General features: G+C 43.2%; 1 protein-coding gene across 5 annotated transcripts in view; it reads right to left on the bottom strand.

Moving 5' to 3' along the window:
• The window catches only part of KLHL5 (kelch like family member 5), a 142,917-nt gene that overhangs the window by 8,688 nt on the left and 115,335 nt on the right, over window positions 1–18,894 (bottom strand). For 3 of the 5 annotated variants that reach the window (XM_090035764.1, XM_090035766.1, XM_090035767.1), the window contains 4 exons: window positions 18,283–18,469; window positions 13,062–13,286; window positions 12,560–12,722; window positions 4,744–4,956 (listed from right to left, as the gene is read on the bottom strand). In XM_090035764.1, coding sequence (XP_089891890.1) covers window positions 4,744–4,956; window positions 12,560–12,722; window positions 13,062–13,286; window positions 18,283–18,469 — 788 coding nt within the window. Of the gene's footprint in view, window positions 1–4,743; window positions 4,957–12,559; window positions 12,753–13,061; window positions 13,287–18,282; window positions 18,470–18,894 lie in introns of all 5 variants that reach the window. The other 2 variants (XM_090035763.1, XM_090035765.1) reach the window with 1 other exon arrangement.

Below are 18,894 nucleotides of genomic sequence, written 5' to 3'. Positions count from 1 at the left end.
GATCCTGAAAACTGTCCCACACATACAATCTCTTGTAGATCACCTTGTAAGACCAGGGCCCCAAAAAAAGCTCCAGACTATGCTTATGTTCTTATTTCTGTTGCTTTCTAAACAATAGAAAGTATAAGTTTTCTACTTCTTGTTGTTTTATGACCAAACGAGCTGTGTCAGAGTCAATTTCTGGGCCTAGATTGTGGTAGAGTTGTACTTCCTTAATTTACCAGACAATTATTAAAGATCAAAGTACAGAATTGTAGCAGAACTCCCAGTTTTTATTTTTAATTTATTTTAAAATGCATTCCCTCCCCTTCCCCAACCATTTCTGACTTTTTCTCTCCCTCTCTATTCCCTATAGATATGTATAAGTAAGCTAAGATGTAGGGTAAGTTTTAACATTTTATTTTAGGTAGTAAGTTTTATTTTTCTCTCCCCTCTTTGCAAATAAGTTCCCTGCTATTTTGATATTGATACCCACTGTTTTATAAGTGATAATTATTATGTTTATACTGCTTTTATATTGTGTGATGACGTGACTTAGGCTAACTTACATATATAGGCCTAAAACAGTAAAGTTTCCATTTTGTATGTCAAGCCTCCATCTTGTGTCCTCTGCCTGGGCATCCCCTGTGGTGCAACTGTATGATTCATGTACCCCTCCCATGTAAATTGGTTCCCAGATGAATGAGAGTGATTGGGAATGACTGACGTACAATGGTAGCTGGCCTCTACTGAATGGCCTGTAATGACCAGGCCATCACCTCGCATTGATTCATCCAGGAACCACAGACCTCACCCAGGAACAGAGACAAGAATCCAGCATTTGAAAGACAAAAGACCCTGCAGAGCCATCAACTCTACCATTGTACCCCACCATTACAGACACCCGAAACTGCACATCCCTGCATGGAGCACACATGCTCAGTACACCAGGGGCTGACCCTTGCCTGGGCATGCCTCCTGTCACTAGGGTCACACAAGGTCTGCCCCAATAAAAAGGGCAGTGAAGACAGACCCAGTGGGATGCCCTCTCCATCTGGACCTGCACCATGCCACAACACCTATCCACCCAGAGTCCCTGCTGGCGGCCCCCCTATGGACAACACCTACTGGACAAGGATCCCCTTCCAGCCTGGATAGGTAGCTATCACCTCCCACCCCCTCTTCAACCAAGGACTTGGACTCTGCGTCTCTTCCTTACCTGGACTCCAACCCTTCCACTAAGTCTCTTTCTCCTGCTGCCAGTGTGTGTGTGTGTGTGTGTGCGTGCGTGCGTGCGTGCGTGCGTGCGTGTGTGTACCAATAACTTCATGGGGCTGTGTAGTGTGTTGTCTGTGTAATAAAACTGTTATTTGGACACCTAACTTGGGTTTTTCTTTACTATGGTTTGGCCCTGCTCCAATCTCTGCTCCTTGCCCCTCTAACTTCTGTCTCATTTCTCCCTCTCCTGCTTCTGGCTCACTGCCACCTCCAACACCTATCCTGAGCTCCTCTCTGCCTCCAACCCCCCTGCTTCTTTGCCACTGTCTTATCCCCACTGCCTTTTCCTTTTCTCCTGAGCAACCAGCCTCAGTTTCTTTCCTGGCTGTCTTCCCCTTGCCACCACTTATCTGCCCCCCCCAGTATCTCAAGCTGTCTGCCTCAGTTTGCAGCCCCAGTCTACCTTAAGTAAACCCAAGCCTCAGTTCCTCAGCTAACTTCTCTCTAATCCCAGTTCTGGCAACTTTCATTCCCTACACTTTAACACTCTCTCTCTCACCTGAACCTCTCCCCAAGTATCCCAGGTACCCCAAGAGCACGTGCGCGCGCACACACACACTGTACCATCCAAGTTAGGAACTTTCCCGTGTGTATGTGTAGGTGGGCTGTATGTGTATGAACTGGTGAGCGTGTGTGTGCATATATATATATATGTCATTGTGTGCATGATATACGAATTAGTGATCTGTGTCTAACTTTTGGGGTGCATGGTGTATGTGCTTGAACTGGTGATATGTATGCATGTGCCTAGGCTGGTTTGGATGTGCATGTGCCTGAGCTGGTAGTGTGTGTGTGTATGTACTTAATTGATTTGTGTGTTTGTATATGTGCAATTGTGTCACACCCTCCTGTCTAACAGCACAATATTGAGATCCTGAGAGTTGGCCTGACCCTACAAGGCAACAGAATGAATATGAACTGTGTTGCTATGGAGATCCAGGAGACAAATAAGATAACTGCTCCATGCTTCCTAGTAACTATGAAGTTATGAAAAAACAAACTGGTGAAATGGCAAAACTTTTGTGGCAATTTACAGCACTTTTTTCTCACAACATGGTGATGATTCTACCTCAACATAGTGACAGAGAGGTATTGAAAGCAACTGATTTAAAGCTTGAGTCTAGAAAATATCAATAGAGGTCTTTAACTAGTTATCAGGAATTCAAATGGACAGTCCAGACCCCTCTATTTTAGAAACTTATTTGAGTGGTACACTGTAGACATTCCATATTCAGATGAGTCATCTTGGTAACTAGAAGACACAAAGATAACAGAACCAAACTTCTTGAGGGAAACAAATCAGTAAGAAGGTCTGAAGACGCAAGACTGAAAATAAATTATTTCCCTGATTAAGTTGTTATCCAAAACTACAACAGAAAAATGAGCTTTCTTTCCATATGGCACAAAATGTAAGAAGTTTTGGGTATATCTCTGCCACAGGTTTTCTCTAGTGGTACACACCCATCTGTTGGCAGCACTTTGGAAACATACATTTTACTCATGCAAGATCATAGAACTGAAACGCTGCCTGAAATGCAGCAGGGAATGAAATATGATAAAATATAAAATAGACTTGGGGTTCATTCTTCAATTTGAATTTTATTATATATAATTAATTTATATGCTACTGGGATACTCTGGAAAATCTACCACAGTATCACAGCATACAGGAGCAAATATGCATTCATTAACTTCACAGTAAATGTTATGATGCTGCTAATTTTTTTATTAAATGATATTTGCACAAGTTTGTTTGTATCATGCTGCCTTCGAAGGTTATTTTCTATCTCTACCTCATTGATTTAGGAAATGAGCAATATTAAAACAACAAAAAGAAGAGCTATTAATTAAACGTTGATTTAACAAAAAAATCACATTAGGAAAGGTGTGATTGAAGTAAAAATGGATTATTAAACTAATTCTATTATAAAACTCAAGTCATTCATAATCCGTTGTAGAAAATATTTCAGAAGAAAACAAGTGTATCTTTCCCCTGTCCTTTCTCTCGCTACCTTCTTTAAGAATCTAATTCGGGGCGGGCAATTATTTTGGGCAGAGGGCTGCTTACTGAGTTTTGGCAAGCCATCGAGGGCCGCATGACAGGCAGCCGGGGCAGATCAATATTAATTTTCTAAATTTTTTAGGGGCCCCACGGGCTGGATAGACTGGCCTCGTGGGCTGCATCTGGCCTGTGGGCCACATTTTGCCCACTCCGATTTAATTTGTGTGGGTGGGGGTGAGGGAAAAAGAGGGGAAGGGCAGAAGGGGCAGGAGAATGGAGCATCAACTCTGCAAGCTCTTCTTTAGAGCCTGGTACTATAACATTCCTTATTTTATCTGGTGTAGATCATGCAATATATTGTGACATGCATAGCATTAGTGCCCTGGAAGTCTGAAAGGTGCAGGTCAGGGGCTTAAGTTTGATATAGTTCTCTAAACAGATCCTCAAACCTGAAGGTGATTTGGGAAGAAAGGGAGATGGTTGCCCCTTGGGGGAAGATGAGTTTTAGAGAATGTGTGTGAGAGGAAAAAAACTGGCTCCAGCATTCCTTTCCCACATCTTAACATAGTCTGTGGGAAGATTTTCAGAAATTCTTAAGAAAATTCTTACTTGGGAGCACACATCCCATTGATTTTCAGTGGGGCTTCTCTTCATTAGATGCTTTTGCAAATGTCTCCCTAATTGAAAGAAATATCAGGGAAGAGTTCAGCTGGCTTACATGGCCAGTAATAAAATATTTCAGAAATCTAGAAGTCTGAAAATCACTGTAAAGAAAATATGCTGTACCTCAAAGTGATTCTGCCATTTGTAAGTAATATAGTCAAATCAAACTTGTTCACTCCTCTCCCTCAACGCCCCCCCCCCCCCAACAAAACAAAACCAAACCTTTCAATTTGGGATAGCTGTAGGACTCACAAAAGGTGAACAAATGTGATTTTGTTTACATTTCTGGATGCCTTTAAAGCATACATAAAAAAGACAATGGACATAAATTGATTAACAACTCATTTAAAGTTATATTATGCATTGAGGAAGTTCTATCCCTTGTAAAAGGAGAGCTTGGGTGAAAAATTGTAGTGTTTATAAAGGTCTTAATTTAAAGTTTCTTAATACTTCATTCACAATCTTTCAATGAGGTTCTTAAAGGAAAGAACAGTTTCTGGATAAAAGTGCATTATGAAGGCTTTTTCATTTCACACTGTGTTGTATCATGAAAATATCACAGAAGTAGTCAGCTGTATTAGTCTGAAGTCAGGGAGATGAAGTACCTACAAAAGTTTATGCCTTCCTGAACCAGTTAGTCTGTAAGGTACCACTGTGCCTTGCCTTCTGGCAGAAATAATATATAAATAATATTGTATTGCACAGTATGCTTCTAAATTAGTTTTGCTGGTGATAAAAATAACAGTCATTGTAATAAGTTTACTTATTGAAGTTTATCTGTGTAAACCATTTTTGCTAGTACTATCTTTTCTGGATATTACCTTTCTACACAATCTGACAGCCTGGATGTCAAGTTTGAGGCTGGAGCATCATGTCCACCTATAGCATACAGGAACCCATTCCAGGTAGTTACGCCTACTCCTCCTCTTCTCTTTGACATTTGAGCACAGAGAGTCCACTTGTTAGTATGAGGATCAAAGCATTCCACAGATTTCAGACAAGAACTTCCATCTCTACCACCAACTGCATAAAGCCTAGAAAAAAACAAATGAAACTACTAAGTACATATTATTGTAGTTTTTTCATTTATGTATAAATATATTTTATACATCAAAATCAATAAGATTTAAGTAGAAAGACCATGAGGGAAGAACAAAGCAACATATAAGAGCAAGATAGATAATGTCCTGGAAAAGGTAACTAAGTGCTGTCAAATAGAATTTTTGTAATATATCCAGGGGTCAAAAATCTCCCAGTGCTGATCCCTTGCAGTATGGAGAATGTACAGTACATTGTGCTGCAGACATGTCTGCAGTGCCACATACCACACAGCTGTGCTTATCTGGACACGGCCCAGGGACTCAAGGGAACCCACACAGACCTATAATATCCAACCATGGAACATGAACTGAGGTAATATCAAGTTTTATCAAATCTACCTTAAAACCTCTTGTCAAACAAACAGTGAGTTCTGTCCAAGACACAACAGATTTTCTATGAAAATTTAAAAACAGAGATCGCCTTCCTAGCAATACCCTCCTTGCTATCATGGATGTTACCAGCTTACGTACTGACATCCAACACCAGGATGGCATCCAAGCCTGCCTTACATATCTACAGGAGCAAGATTACAATATTGTTGACTGTATACACTTCATCCTCACACACAACAATTTTAATAACCAACATTTCCTCCAGGCCATGGATACAGCTATGGGCACTAAAATGACCTCACAATATGCCAGCCTTTTTATGGGCCACCTGGAGGAATTCTTCCAAGAACTTCACCACCAAACCCATGTTAAGATATACAGGTGACATCTTCATCATTTGGACTGAAAACCTGGAATCTCTGATTGATCTCCATTACAAATTTAATAATTATCACCCCTCCATCAGACTCTCTCTAAAACACTCCAGCTCCATCATTTCCTTTTTTAGACACTATAGTCAATACCCAGAATATAAACCACCATATACAAGAAACCCATGAGCCAACATACATATCTACACAGAATCATCCTAAACACACCAAGAAAGCTGTAATATACAGCCAAGCCCTCTGATCTCCTCAGTGCAAATTCAGTGGTAACACCAATGACATCACCTCACATGTCAAAAGGGCTTGTACTCAGCAAGGACACTGCTCCAAAGAGATGGGTCAGACTTTTGAAAGAGCCACCCAGATACTGTGTAGAATTGCTGCAGTACAAAAAGAAAATCCCTGCAGATCACACAACATTAGTTATGACATACCATCCCTTCTTGGAACCTATATGGAAAATCCTCAAACAACTGTAACTCATACTAGAAGAAAACCCAGATCTTAAAGAGATCTTCCCAGAGCCCCCCATCCTAGTTTTTAAACAGGTACCAAACCTCACCAACCTCATCACCCAGGTCCCATAGCACACAAAATGGATTCAGACCACACTGGGACAAGAAATGTAAACCCTGTCAACATATCTCCACCACCCCCACAACAACGACACTCCACAACAGATCAAACACCTGCACCTCCAGAAATGTAATATCTCATCCAGTAGCCTGAATACCCTGCCAGAAACTACACAGGAGAAACCAAAACAACAACTGCATACCAGAATGAATGCATACTGAACATCTATCAAAGACAAAAATACTTAATTACCAACCCCCCGAACTGTGAGTACACACTTCTCACAAGACAACCACTCTCTCTCCAATCTCTCGGTTCTAATCCACAAACAGAATTTACAAAACACCTTTTGTAGATGAGCCTACAAACTTCACTTCATAAATCTAAGGGATACAAAAAATCATGGTCTAAATATAGACATTGGATTTATGGCACATTATAACCTGCCTGCCATCCAGTAACCCCAGGTAACCTCTCTACATTTTACCAGCTATATTTTATCACCTGCTAACATTTCCCTCTTTTGTTTCCCTCCACCTATCTGTCTCACACCCATTAATTCCTATCCCCTCTGATCTTTCCTGCAACCTGCAATGCATCTGCATTTTCACAGACCTGCATTTTGCATATTGCTTTAAGCAATCCTAGAGAGAAGACAAACACCAGAAGACTCTCCCTATGCGGAAGAAGGGCATCTGTGGCTGAAAGCTTGAAAATAATTTTTTTTCCAGCTGTTCTCTTGGTCTAATAAAAGATATCACATTTACCCAAATAACTGTGTTTCCTCTAGGGACCAGGCACCTTAGGTCAGGTTTTCTAATGCCTAAGTTCTTTACTGAAGCCAACCTACAGACACTTAAGAACCTATGCCACCCTGACAGTAATTTAAAAAAAATGAGAGTTTTCTAAAAAACCTAAACAAACTACATTTTCTTCCTGCAATCAGCAGAAGATCAGTCAAAGTCAAAGTCTTCTGCATCAGCAGGACATTTTAGGTTTTCTTGATATGGGTAATCCACCATCCAGGGATGTAAAAGGTAAAATGGTAATTACATTTATACTGTTTGACATTTACCATTTATTGTTTACCTCCCACTTTGGTGCTGCCCACCGTTGGGGGAGTGGCTATGGCACAGGCTGCCCAGGAGGTAGCATGGATTCAGGCGGCGGCACTGTGCAGTTGCTGTGGCAAGGAGATAACTAGTTGTTACCTGGGGGGAATGGACCTGGGTAAAGTTGCATGGGAGAGCCATCAAGTCTTAAATAGGGGTGAGCGCATTGGCAGAGCTGCCATCAGGTGCCAGAGGGGCAGGCTGCATAGAGTGAGGCGGCCCCTCCCATGGCACCCACAGGGCCTCCCACCTGCCAGGAGAGCCATTCTGCCACACCCAGGCAGTGCCTTCAGCCTGCAGGTGCTTGAAGCTCCAGATGACACCTCCCCTCATGCCTGCCTGCTCCCCAGGCTCTGATAGCTGCTACTTGGAAAGGTCCCACACTGGCTCCCCTAGCCTGCAGGCATGTGGAGGATGAATGTACCATGCAGGTTTGTACCCGAGGCCTCCACCTGTGGTTTGGGTGCTCTAGGAGCCATGGCACTGGGGCAAGCCCTCAGTCAAGCAGGAGGAGTGCAGCACCAGCTCAACTACTAGCCGCATCCAGATAGGGAAGGAAGCAGCACTGAACTTGCAACAATCCTGCATACCACCTGCAGCTCCTGCTCCCCACATTGCCCTGTCCCTCTGCCATGGAACTGTTTAAAGGATAATTAAAGGAAGTTAAACAGTAAATTTTAAACAAACTATAGTTTAAAAGGCTATGTTACTTACTATGGAGAAGCTTCCTGTTTCCATTTTTACTGCAGCTCCCACACCAGAACTGACCATACAATTGCGTAGACCTGGCCATACAATTGCATAAACTTTCCCCCAGCAGTGCCATATACCCTAAGTACTACATACTTCACTATTATTATAGGAGAAATAAATTTAAAGAACATGAAAGTTTCCAGCCTACTCTAAGATGGGAATAAATCTTGGTGGAGCTGCCCTAGAGAAGGAAAAGAAAAGGGGGCTTCCAGTTTTTAAATGCCATACACTGGAGGTTATAACTAGGAATAACAGGATGAAATTGTGTGAGCAGGTGCATACTCCATTTCCTGTAATTTATTTATTTTAACATCCTGGTGCATTAGCAGTAGTTAAGATGTCAGGCAAGGAACAGGTATAAGCTGATATTGGTGAAAAGCAGGAATGGTTACTTTTTTTTAAATAAATAAACCCAGCAAGGACAATCTTCTAACAAATTAAAACATCCAGAATGATCTCCAGGAAACTACATACCATAAAGTGTATAGTATTTCAAATGACATCTTTTCCTAACTCCACCCAAAGTAGCTATTCTCCCAAGTACAGTAAGCATGCTGAAGAACGATGGTATTTTGCCTGGGATTTTGATATTCCTCTTAAACACACTGTACAAGGAAATGCAAACAACTGGCCCCTAAAAGCTTTGTTTAATCCGCTGGGAAAAATGGTTTCAACCTTAGCTCTGTAGATAATCTCTTCACATCCACTAGGTGGTGCAGTTTGTTATTGTTAGTATACATGGATGTTGGTACAGTGTAATAATAATAATAAAAGGATGTATTTGCCCAATGTACAATTAAGGAACTACTTAAAAAATGGAAGGAAAAAAATCTAGTGTTAGGAGCACTGTATGTTTAACAACATTGAAGGAAAACCCTGAATCAATAAAGATGATCAGATATGGGCAACTCCAATGGTGTCTTTAAGCCATCTACAAACAGCAAACAGAATTGTAGATACACTATATGCCAAATGTCCTTATTCTGAAGCATAACATTCCAGGAAGTATTCTAAAAAAGGATAGTAATATATTAGGATAGTAATATATTAGAAAAAGCCATTAGGTTTAACCCACAATGTCACCCTTAACACTGAAGCACAATTTGAGATGTATACTTATGTGCCATTGCCTCAAATGACCTGTCTTTATACAAAAATCACTCAGCAGCTGAAGTATAGCAGCATTTAAAACAATAAACAATATCAACTAATGAAGACTAAATATTGCCAGTAAACATGACTGCTTTTTGCGATACAATTATAAACTTACAAAACTCATGAACAAAGTAACTGATATAATACTTTGGGGGTATTAGTAAATCATTTGATAATACTCAATGCAATTATTTATCTAGAATTAATTTAAACTGGTATCGATCTGAGTAGTTACAGATATCCAAAAATAGGTACTTAGTCCCTGGTGCAGTAGAACTAACCAGGATCTGCAGCACTCTCACGCCTGAGGTTAAGCTTGTACTCAAGTACATGGGTGAATCATTGGTGTACATCTTCTACAGCAGGGGTGCTCAACCTCCAGCTCATGGACCAAATCTGGCCTGCAGAGCCATCTCATTTGGCTTGTAGGGCTCCCCATAGGTTAAGAAATTTGTTGGTGGGGGAACAGTGGCCATTAATACGACCACCCTCCCCACTGTCAAAACCTCAAGCCCCACATGGCAGGCCAGGCCAAGTTGAGCCATACCCCCTTCCCTCCCACTGGGGCTGGGCCACACCCCATTCCCTCTCTGTGGGGCCAGACTGGGGCCTGGCCATGCCCCCTACCCTCCCTTTGGGGCTGAGCTACATCCACTTCCCCCCATAGAGCTGGATTGGGACCTGGCCAGGCCCTGCCCCCTTCCTTCCCTGTGGGGCTGGGTTGGGAACTGGCCATAACTCCTTCCTCCCTGCAGGCCCAGGCCATGTCCTCTTCTCCCTCCACAGGGCCCCCTGCGGTGCTGCATTGAGGCCAGCCTGTCCCTCCCCTTGCCCCCCCTCTACATAGTCAGATGGTGCCCACTGTGCCCCCCCAGGTGCTAGATCAGGAACACCAGCTGGATCTGGCCCACAGACTGGGCAAAAAGGTTGAACACCACTGTTCTACAGGATACAGAAAAGACTGGTATTAGGTTTAAACTTATTTTCAATGTGATATTGCACAGGAAAAAAACAGGATTGGAATTTTGGATTTATTCAGTGACTTATTCAACCTCATCTAGGACTTGGAGCAGGGAGGTAACCATCTCTGCACACAGGTTTGCAGCAAATGCACCTGAAATATTATACTCTATTATTATGATAGGATGGGCAATTATTTAGGCTGGAGGCCCACATAATGAGTTTTGGTAAGCTCTTGAGGGCTGGGGGGGGAAGGGGCAGAGAAGCCAATTCATCCTATCTGGCCTGCTGCCCACTGCCAAAAGCCTGAGGAGGGAGGCCTGTGCACATGCTGCTACACTCTGCTGCACCTGGGGTCAGGCTGGGCTGCACAACACACAGACTCCCCTGACCCCTCATCCATCTGCTCCCTCTCCTTGCCTGGCTTTCTGTTGGTGCTGTGCAGTTCTGCCACCATGGCCATCAGCCTCGGGGCCTGCATGGGATGGAGCACAATGCCAAGTTCTGTGCGCTGTGATGAGCTGCTGCCATCACAACACACTAGGAAAGTCAGGGCAGCTGCCCTGGGCTGAGGCCCACCCCTCACAGCTGGCACAGACTCACCTCCTAGTGATGCTGCCGTAACAGTGGCTCATCACATCAGGCAGGTGGGCAGGACAATTACTCAGCACTCTGCATCGTGCCCCATCCCACGAGGGATGGTGCCAAGACTGCAGAGCTGCAGTGCCAACAGGAAGCCGGGTGGGGCTGAGGGGATGGAGGAGTCTGTATGCTGTGTGGCCAGCCAAGCCCTGGCAGAGCAGAGTGGCACAGGGCACAGCCCTTCTTCTCAGGCTCCTGGAAGCAGCCAGCCAGTCAGACAGGATCAAGTGGTAGGCCAGATATGACCTGTGGGCCATTGTGTTATAGGCACCTCAACAGAGAAACACAAATTGGAGAGTTTGAAGACTAACAAAAGTAAAAAGCAGCAGGAGGGATTGCTTTTTTGGGGGAAGGCTTAAAAAGAGGTTTAATTTGTAGCTGTGTTAAGAGCAGCCCTGTAATGCAGATAGGTATACCCATCTTGCATCAGTATAAGTACAATGGCACAAATATCCTTACTAGAGGCATAAGCAGATCCAAGAATTTAAAAAGGGACTTGCAGCAGATGCTGCCAGTGCTGTGAGGGTGGCTGCCCAGCAGCAGAAAGACTGTGCTACAGAAACAGCAGCAGAGTCTTTTGGGAGTCCCTGAAGTAGACGAGACTACCCTCTACCTCCCACCCACCCAGCATTCAGCTGCATCTCCCTTCCACTCCAGCAGGAAGGGTAATTTATGCTCAAAAGCATAACATGTCTCCCAGCTATATCGTTGGTCAATAAAAGGAATCACCAAAACATCCATGCCTTGAGTATATTTCCTGGACAATTGCAGCTGCATCACTCCATCCCTATTATCAAGGGAAGAGACTGTTTTAAATGCCATACACAGGAGGTTATAATAAGGAATAGCAGGATGAAATTGAGGTAGAAAAAATAATCAAGAATAACCTCCTGACAGTGATAATTACTAGATGAGTAGATTCAAAACCATACTGGATCAAGTTTCATGAATTGTGCAGTACAGGGAAATTATAATACTGCTCTCTGCTTTCTCATATGAAAATTTTATATTTACTTTCTCACTTCTTTCATTCTGACAATATTTTCCTGCTTTCCGTCTTCTATGTTCACTGAACACTGCTGGTATTAGCAAGATTGATTGAAGGCATTTTTTTAACTAGCTGACGTTATGACTAGATAGATGGGAGATTTTTGTGTAAGTGGCCTGAAAAATCTTATTATAAATTTAAAAAAAAACCCAAAGGAAAAAAAAAACTGCAGTCACTCTATTTAAGTAAGGCAAGAGAGCAAGGGTAGTTGATGTCATCCATTCTATTACTAAAAAGTTAATTGCCTTTAATAAAAAAACCTTCCCCCTGGGAACAAACTAGAATTTCAATAGACTCCTTTAGTAACTGTTTCTGGAACTGCATTAATAGGGAGACTAAACTTGCCTTTAGAAGCGGCCACTCCCCAGCAGAACTGAAGCACATTAGAATGATGTAAGAAAGCTTTATTAATCAAGAGAGCACCTATTCTATGAGCAAAAAACTTCCATGCCCAATACTGTCAATTGACATCTTTCATGAACAAAAAAATTAACTTAAAATATTTTTCTATGTTAAAAATATAAAGAAAATTGGACCAAATTACATGTCAAGAAATTGCCTTTTCTTACTTTCCATTTAACACTGCTACACCAACCGTGCTTCTTGGAGTTGACATACTGGCCACAAAGTTCCACTGACGAGCCTGTGGATCCCATCTTTCTACTGTGTTCAGGTAACTCCAGCCATCATGTCCTCCAACAGCATACATAGGACCTTCTAGTACAGCTACACCTAAAACCAGATAGAAGAACCAACTGCCTGCTGCAAAAATAAAGATCACCCTTTTTCATTGTTCCTTCCAAATATCTATCAGGAAGATGAAACTTTAAAATAAATAAGTAAAATAAATATCCTCCCCCCCATCCTGTTTTGGCTGCTGATATTAAATCTATCCTATAGCAAATGATAAAAAGAATCTGTTACTTTCATTCAGCCAATCTTAGAGCTCAGGCCAAGGCTTATATCACAAAAATGCTAAATGAGGTTTAAGGGGAGAATATATTGAACTGAACATAGGTAGGTTAGCTGGCACTTCATAAAAATGTCACTAATGTATAAAATCTTACATACCAAGGCCATGACGGTGTGTGGACATAGGCGGCATTACACTCCAAGTTTTTGTTTTAGGGTTGTAGCACTCCACAGTGTTCAATGTCTTTAGTCCATCTCTACCACCAACAACATACAGTTTATCATCTAACACCGCAACTCCAAACTGTAACCTTCTCCCATTCATATTTGCTACATGGGTCCACATATTGGTACGAAGTTCGTACTTTTCAATGCTTGTAGCACCTTAGGAACAATATATCAGAATTATAGTCAAGCAGAACTGCCATTTGTAATAAGTGTTTTATTCAAATCAAGCTTCCTCTTTCAAAATATCTCAGCACTGCCCTCACCTCCTCCTGCCACCAGCTGGAGGCGCTCTCTACCATGCTACCTAGCTGCCACATGTGTGTGTGCACCTACATGATGCCCCCTGCCCTGATCACACCCCTCCTGCTGCCTCAGCCCCAAGCAGGCTGGAACTCTGCCATCCTGCAAGGGGGAACCTGCAGTTTGCCACATTTTTCTTCTTTAAAAGGAGAAAACCCATGTTTTTTTCCAGCAAACGAAAACCCAGATACCTGCTGATCAGTGCTGGCAGGGCTCAGGATAGGTTTTGGTAGTGGACTGAGATCTGACTAAGTTAAGTTTGGGTTAGGGCATCACAGAATCATAGAAAATTAGGGTTGGAAGTGACCTAAGGAGGTCGTCTAGTCCAACCCCCTGCTCAAAACAGAATCAACCCAACTAGATCAAGCCCAGCCAAGGCTTTGTCTACCCACGTCTTAAATACCTCCAAGGATGGAGATTCCATAACCCCTCTGGGTAACCTGTTCCAGTGTTTTACTACCTCCGAGTGAGAAAATGCTTCCTAATATCTAACTTCAACTTTTCTCGCTGCAACTTGAGACCATTGCTCCTTGTTCTACCATCTGCCACCACTGAAACCAGTCTAGCTTCATCCTCTTTGTAACCACCCATCAGGTAGCTGAAGGTTGCTATTAAATCCCCTCTCAGTCTTCTCTTCTGCTGACTAAATAAACCCAATTCCCTTAGCCTCTCCTCAGAAGTCATTTTCCTCAGCCCCTTAACTATTTTCATTGCCCTCCATCAGACTCTCTCCAGTTTGTCCATGTCCTTTCTGTAATGGGGGGCACAACTGGACATAGTACACCAGATGTGGCCTCACCAGTGCTGAATAATGCAGAGGGGAATAATCACTTCCCATGATCTGCTGGCAACACTCCTACAAATGCAGCCCAGTATGTCGTTAGCTTTCTTGGCAACAAGGGCACACTGTGGGCTTGTATTTAGCTTATTGTCTACTGTAACCCCCAAATCCATTTCTACAGAGCTACTGCCCAGCCAGTCAGCCCCCAGTCTGTACCAGTGCATGGAATTACTCCGTTTTAAGTGTAGGACTTTGCACTTGTCCTGAACCTCATGAAATTTCTTTGGGTCCAGTCCTTTAATTTCTCTAAGTCTCTCTGAATCTTAGTTCTACCCTCCAGCATATCTACCACACTCCGCAGCTTGGTTTCATCCACACATTTGCTGAAAGTGCAGTCCCATCCCATCTTCTGGGTCATTGATGAAGATATTGAACAAAACTACCCATAGGACTGACCCCTGGGGCACTCCACTTGATACCAGCTGCCAACTAGACATTGAGCCATTGATTACTACTCTCTGAGCCTAATGATCCAGTCAATTTTCTATCCACCTTATAGTCCATTCGGCCAACCCGTACTTTGTTAGATTGTGAGACTGTTGTTGGAGAATGTGTCAAAAGCCTTGCTAAAGTCCAGGTATATCATGTCCACTCCTGTCCCTGCTTCCTCAGTGCCAGTCATCTCATCCTGGAAGGCAATCAGGTTGGTCAAGCATGACTTGTCCTTGGTGAATCCATGCTGACTGTTCCTAACCACCTTCTTCTCCTCCAAGTGCTTAGAAATAGATTCCTTCAGTATCTGCTCCATGATTTTTCCAGAAACTGAGGTATGAGTGTGAGCAGTCTGTAGTTCCCTGGATCCTCCTTCTTCCCTTTCTTAAAGATGGGCACTATATTTTCCCCTTTCGAATCCCCCTGACCTCTTCCAACAGCCATAAGTTTTCAAAGATAATGGCTGGCACTTTTTTAGTCATAGTGGCCAAATCTCTCAGCACCCTCAGGTGTGCTGTGTTCGGCCCCGTGGACTTGTACATGTCCAGCTTTCTAAATAGTCCCTAATCTATTCTTTTGCCACTGTCGGCTGCTCAGCTCCACCCCAAACTGTGCTGCCCAGTGACGTGTCTGGGAGCTGACCTTGCCTGTGAAGACTGAAGTGAAAAAAGCATTCATTATCTGGATAGATTTCTCTTTTCCACATCATCTGCCACTAGGTTGCCTCCCTACTTACTAAGGGACCCACATCTTCCCTCATCTTCCTCTTGTTGCTGACATACTTATAGAAACCCTTCATGTCCCTTTCTAGTGGCAAATCCAGTTGTGCTTTGGCCTTCCTGATTTCATCCCTGCATGCCTGAGCAATACTCTTATACTACTCCCTAGCTGTCCATCCAAGTATCCATTTCTTGTAATCTTCCTTTTTGTGCTTACCTCACTGAAGAGTTCTCTGTTAAGCCAAACTGGTCTGCCAATACTTGCTAGTCTTTCTGTACATTGGGATGGTTCTTTTCTGCACCCCAAGTAAAGTTTCTTTAAAATAAAGCAAGCTTTTTTTGACTCCTCTCCCCCTCAGACTGGCCTCCCAAGGAATCTGCTTTTCTGAAGTCCATGGTCCTTACCTTGCTGCTCTTCTGCCTTCCTTTCCTCAGGATCCTGTACTCAGTCATCTCATGGTCACTGCTACCCAAGTTGCCATCCAGTACTACATTCCCCACCAATTCTTCCCTGTTTGTGAGCTGCAGGTCAAAAGCATGGCCCCTAGTTCGCCTCTCCAACACTGGTACCAGGAAGTTGTCCCCAACATTCTCCAAAAACTTCCTGGATTGCCTGGGCACTGCTGTATTGGCCTCCCATCAGATATCAGGGTGATTAGAGTCCCTCATGAGAATCAGGGCCTGTGATCTGGAAACTTCTGCTAGCTGTTTGAAGAAAGCCTCATCCACTTCATCCTCCTGGTGTAGTGCACTATAGCAGACCCGCACCACAGCATCACCCTTATTGCTCTGACCTGAAATCAGAGGCTTCCAACAGGTCTGTCTCCAGTTGCATACAGGAGCTCCGAGCAATCATACAGCTCTTTTACATAAAGAGAAACTCCTACTCCTCCTCTCTCATCCAGTCCTTCCTGAACAGTTTATACCCACCCAGTGTTCCAGTCATGTGAGCTCTCTCACCAAGTCTCTGTTATTCCAATCACATCAGTTCTGGGACTGTATGAGGACTACCCCATGCTGTTCATCCATGTGGGCACCCATGATACTGCCAGGGAGAGACCCTGAGTAGATCAAAAGTGATTACAGGGCTCTGGGTGCAAGGGTGAAGGGCACAGAGGCTCATGTATAGACACCTGAGGTAACTAGCCAATTGTCCTACTTTGTCAGGAAGAATGAATGAAAAGGCTTCCCTTGTTGCCCCCTTCTGCTTGTGCTTCCTCCGGGTCACCCACTTCCCCACTTACCTCAGGGCTTTGCTTTCCATCCCTTGGCAAACCTAGTTTAAAGCCATCCTCAGATTAGTGAGCCCATCTGTGAAGATGCTCTTCCCGCTCCTGGTCAGGTGGATCCAACCTCTTCCTAGCAATCCTACATCTTGGAACAACATCCTGTGGTCAAAAAAGCCAAAGCTCTCCTGGAGACACCATCAGTGCAACCATTTATTGATCTGCAGCATGTGTCTGCCCCTGCCTGCACCGTTCTCCCTAATGGGAAGGATTGAGGAGAACACCACCTACTCCCGTGCCCTTCACTCTTGCATGTAGAGCCCTGTAATCACTTTTGATCTGCTCAGGGTCTTCCTTGGCAGTATCACTGGTGCCTATATGGGTGAGTAGAATGGGGTAACTTTGAGGGCCAGATGAGTCTTGGTAATCCCTTCATGACATCTTGGATCTGGGCTCTGGGCTCAGATCTCCTCAGACAGCAAGTCAGGCTGGAAGATGGATGCGTCCATCCCCTGCAGAATGCAGTCTCCAACCACCACCACCTGTTACTTTCTCTTGATGGCAGTGGTCAAAATCCTCCCAAACTTGGGAATGCCTGGCTTGGCTTCTTCCACCATTGGAACATGCTCCTCCTCCTCTGTTGTAAGGGCTCCATATCTGTTCTTCAGGCAAATCATCAATAAAAATCACTCCAGGTCTCTGGAGGCAGCTTTCTGCCACAACAGACTATTTCCATCAAGGCATGATGGGTGAGACTGAGAGGGGATACTGTGAGAAACTGAAGTAAGGCAGGATCAGCATGGCCCCTAGGGAGCACTGCAGCCACTCCAAAGCCCATCTTGTCACATATACATTTATTACTTAAAGAAAAAAATGAATATTTATTTGTGACTTTGATATGTTATTATATGTAACCTTTGAAAGTTCCACAGAAGAGGATTTGGGGGTAAGAGTGGCTCACAAACTGAATATGGGTTCACAATGTCATACTGTTACGAAAAAAGCTACTGTCATACTGGGATGGGGTAAGAGGCATGTCCCACTAAAGATATGAGAGCTATTCCTTTCATTCTCTTCAGTTGGAATACTGTGTTTCATTTTAGGTACCGCATTTGCAAAAAGATGTGGACTAATTGGAGAGAGTCCAGAGGAAAAATGACGAGTATAGAAAATATGACCTATAAGGAAAGACTAATGAATAAGGGAAGCCTGAGGGAAGACATGATAATGCCTTACGCAGTTTAAAATTTAATACAATAGGAAGGTTAGAAACTGTTCTTCATGTCCAGCAAAAAGCTTTTACTGCAGCAAGGGACATTTAGGTTAGACATTAAGAAAAAACTGTCCATCAGTAAGGATAAACATTGGAATAGATTACCTAAGAAATTGTCACTAAATGATTTTAAGAAAATTTGGACAAATACAGATCCTGAATGCTTTAGGTACAGTTGATGCTGCCTTGGGACAGTAGGAAGAAATATGACCTCTCAAGGTCCTCTCCAGGCTTATTTTTATGGTTTCTATGAAAGCTGTAATTTGTATGCTATGTAAGTATCTAATGATGTTTCATTAAAAGTCAGTTCAATGGATTTTCAGTGTATGTTGCCATCAACAGTCATTATATAAACCAGTACCTTTTGTTGCATCCATTCCTCCAACTGCAAACAATACTCCTACTGTTGACTTTCTAGGCTTTGTGCGAGGACTTTGTAACATGGGTCGTCTCTCTGGTAACAGATGGTACTTCATTGCTTCCATAATGAGTTTTTGACATTCAATGTCATCTCTAAAGAGTGCATTATTTTCCATATCTGCCAGAAACTGGAAAAAAAATTAAAGTGTTGAATCACTAGATAAACAGCAGGTTAAAAGAATCTCATCCCAATGAGATATTTTGTTCAAAATATTGGTGCCTAATTTAAAATGCACATTCTTCAGGAAATCATACCAATCCCAAAAGTGTAAAAATATACTAATTGATAGTATTTACAACACTTGCATTTTAACATACACTTTGAAACAGGGCTGTCTATCTGATAAGCAGCTGTGGGCCAAATGTACCACAGATCACACCAGTTGGGACCACATGGCTGCAAACTAGGATGAGCCACAGGCCCCTGGCTGCATGCTGGGCAGACACTCCCCCTGCTGCACCATGTAGGAGTCTCTGCTCCCCGCCCCTATCATGCATTTACACAGCCTCTGGCTCCTCTGCCACTTTCAACACTGCTCTGTCCCACCCTGTG

The sequence above is a fragment of the Crocodylus siamensis genome, chromosome 2, assembly GCF_052110815.1.
Source record: "Crocodylus siamensis isolate JL-2025a chromosome 2, ASM5211081v1, whole genome shotgun sequence".
Lineage (NCBI taxonomy): Eukaryota > Metazoa > Chordata > Crocodylia > Crocodylidae > Crocodylus > Crocodylus siamensis.
Note: the sequence above shows the minus strand (reverse complement) of the source record. Positions and strands in the feature narration are given on the sequence as shown.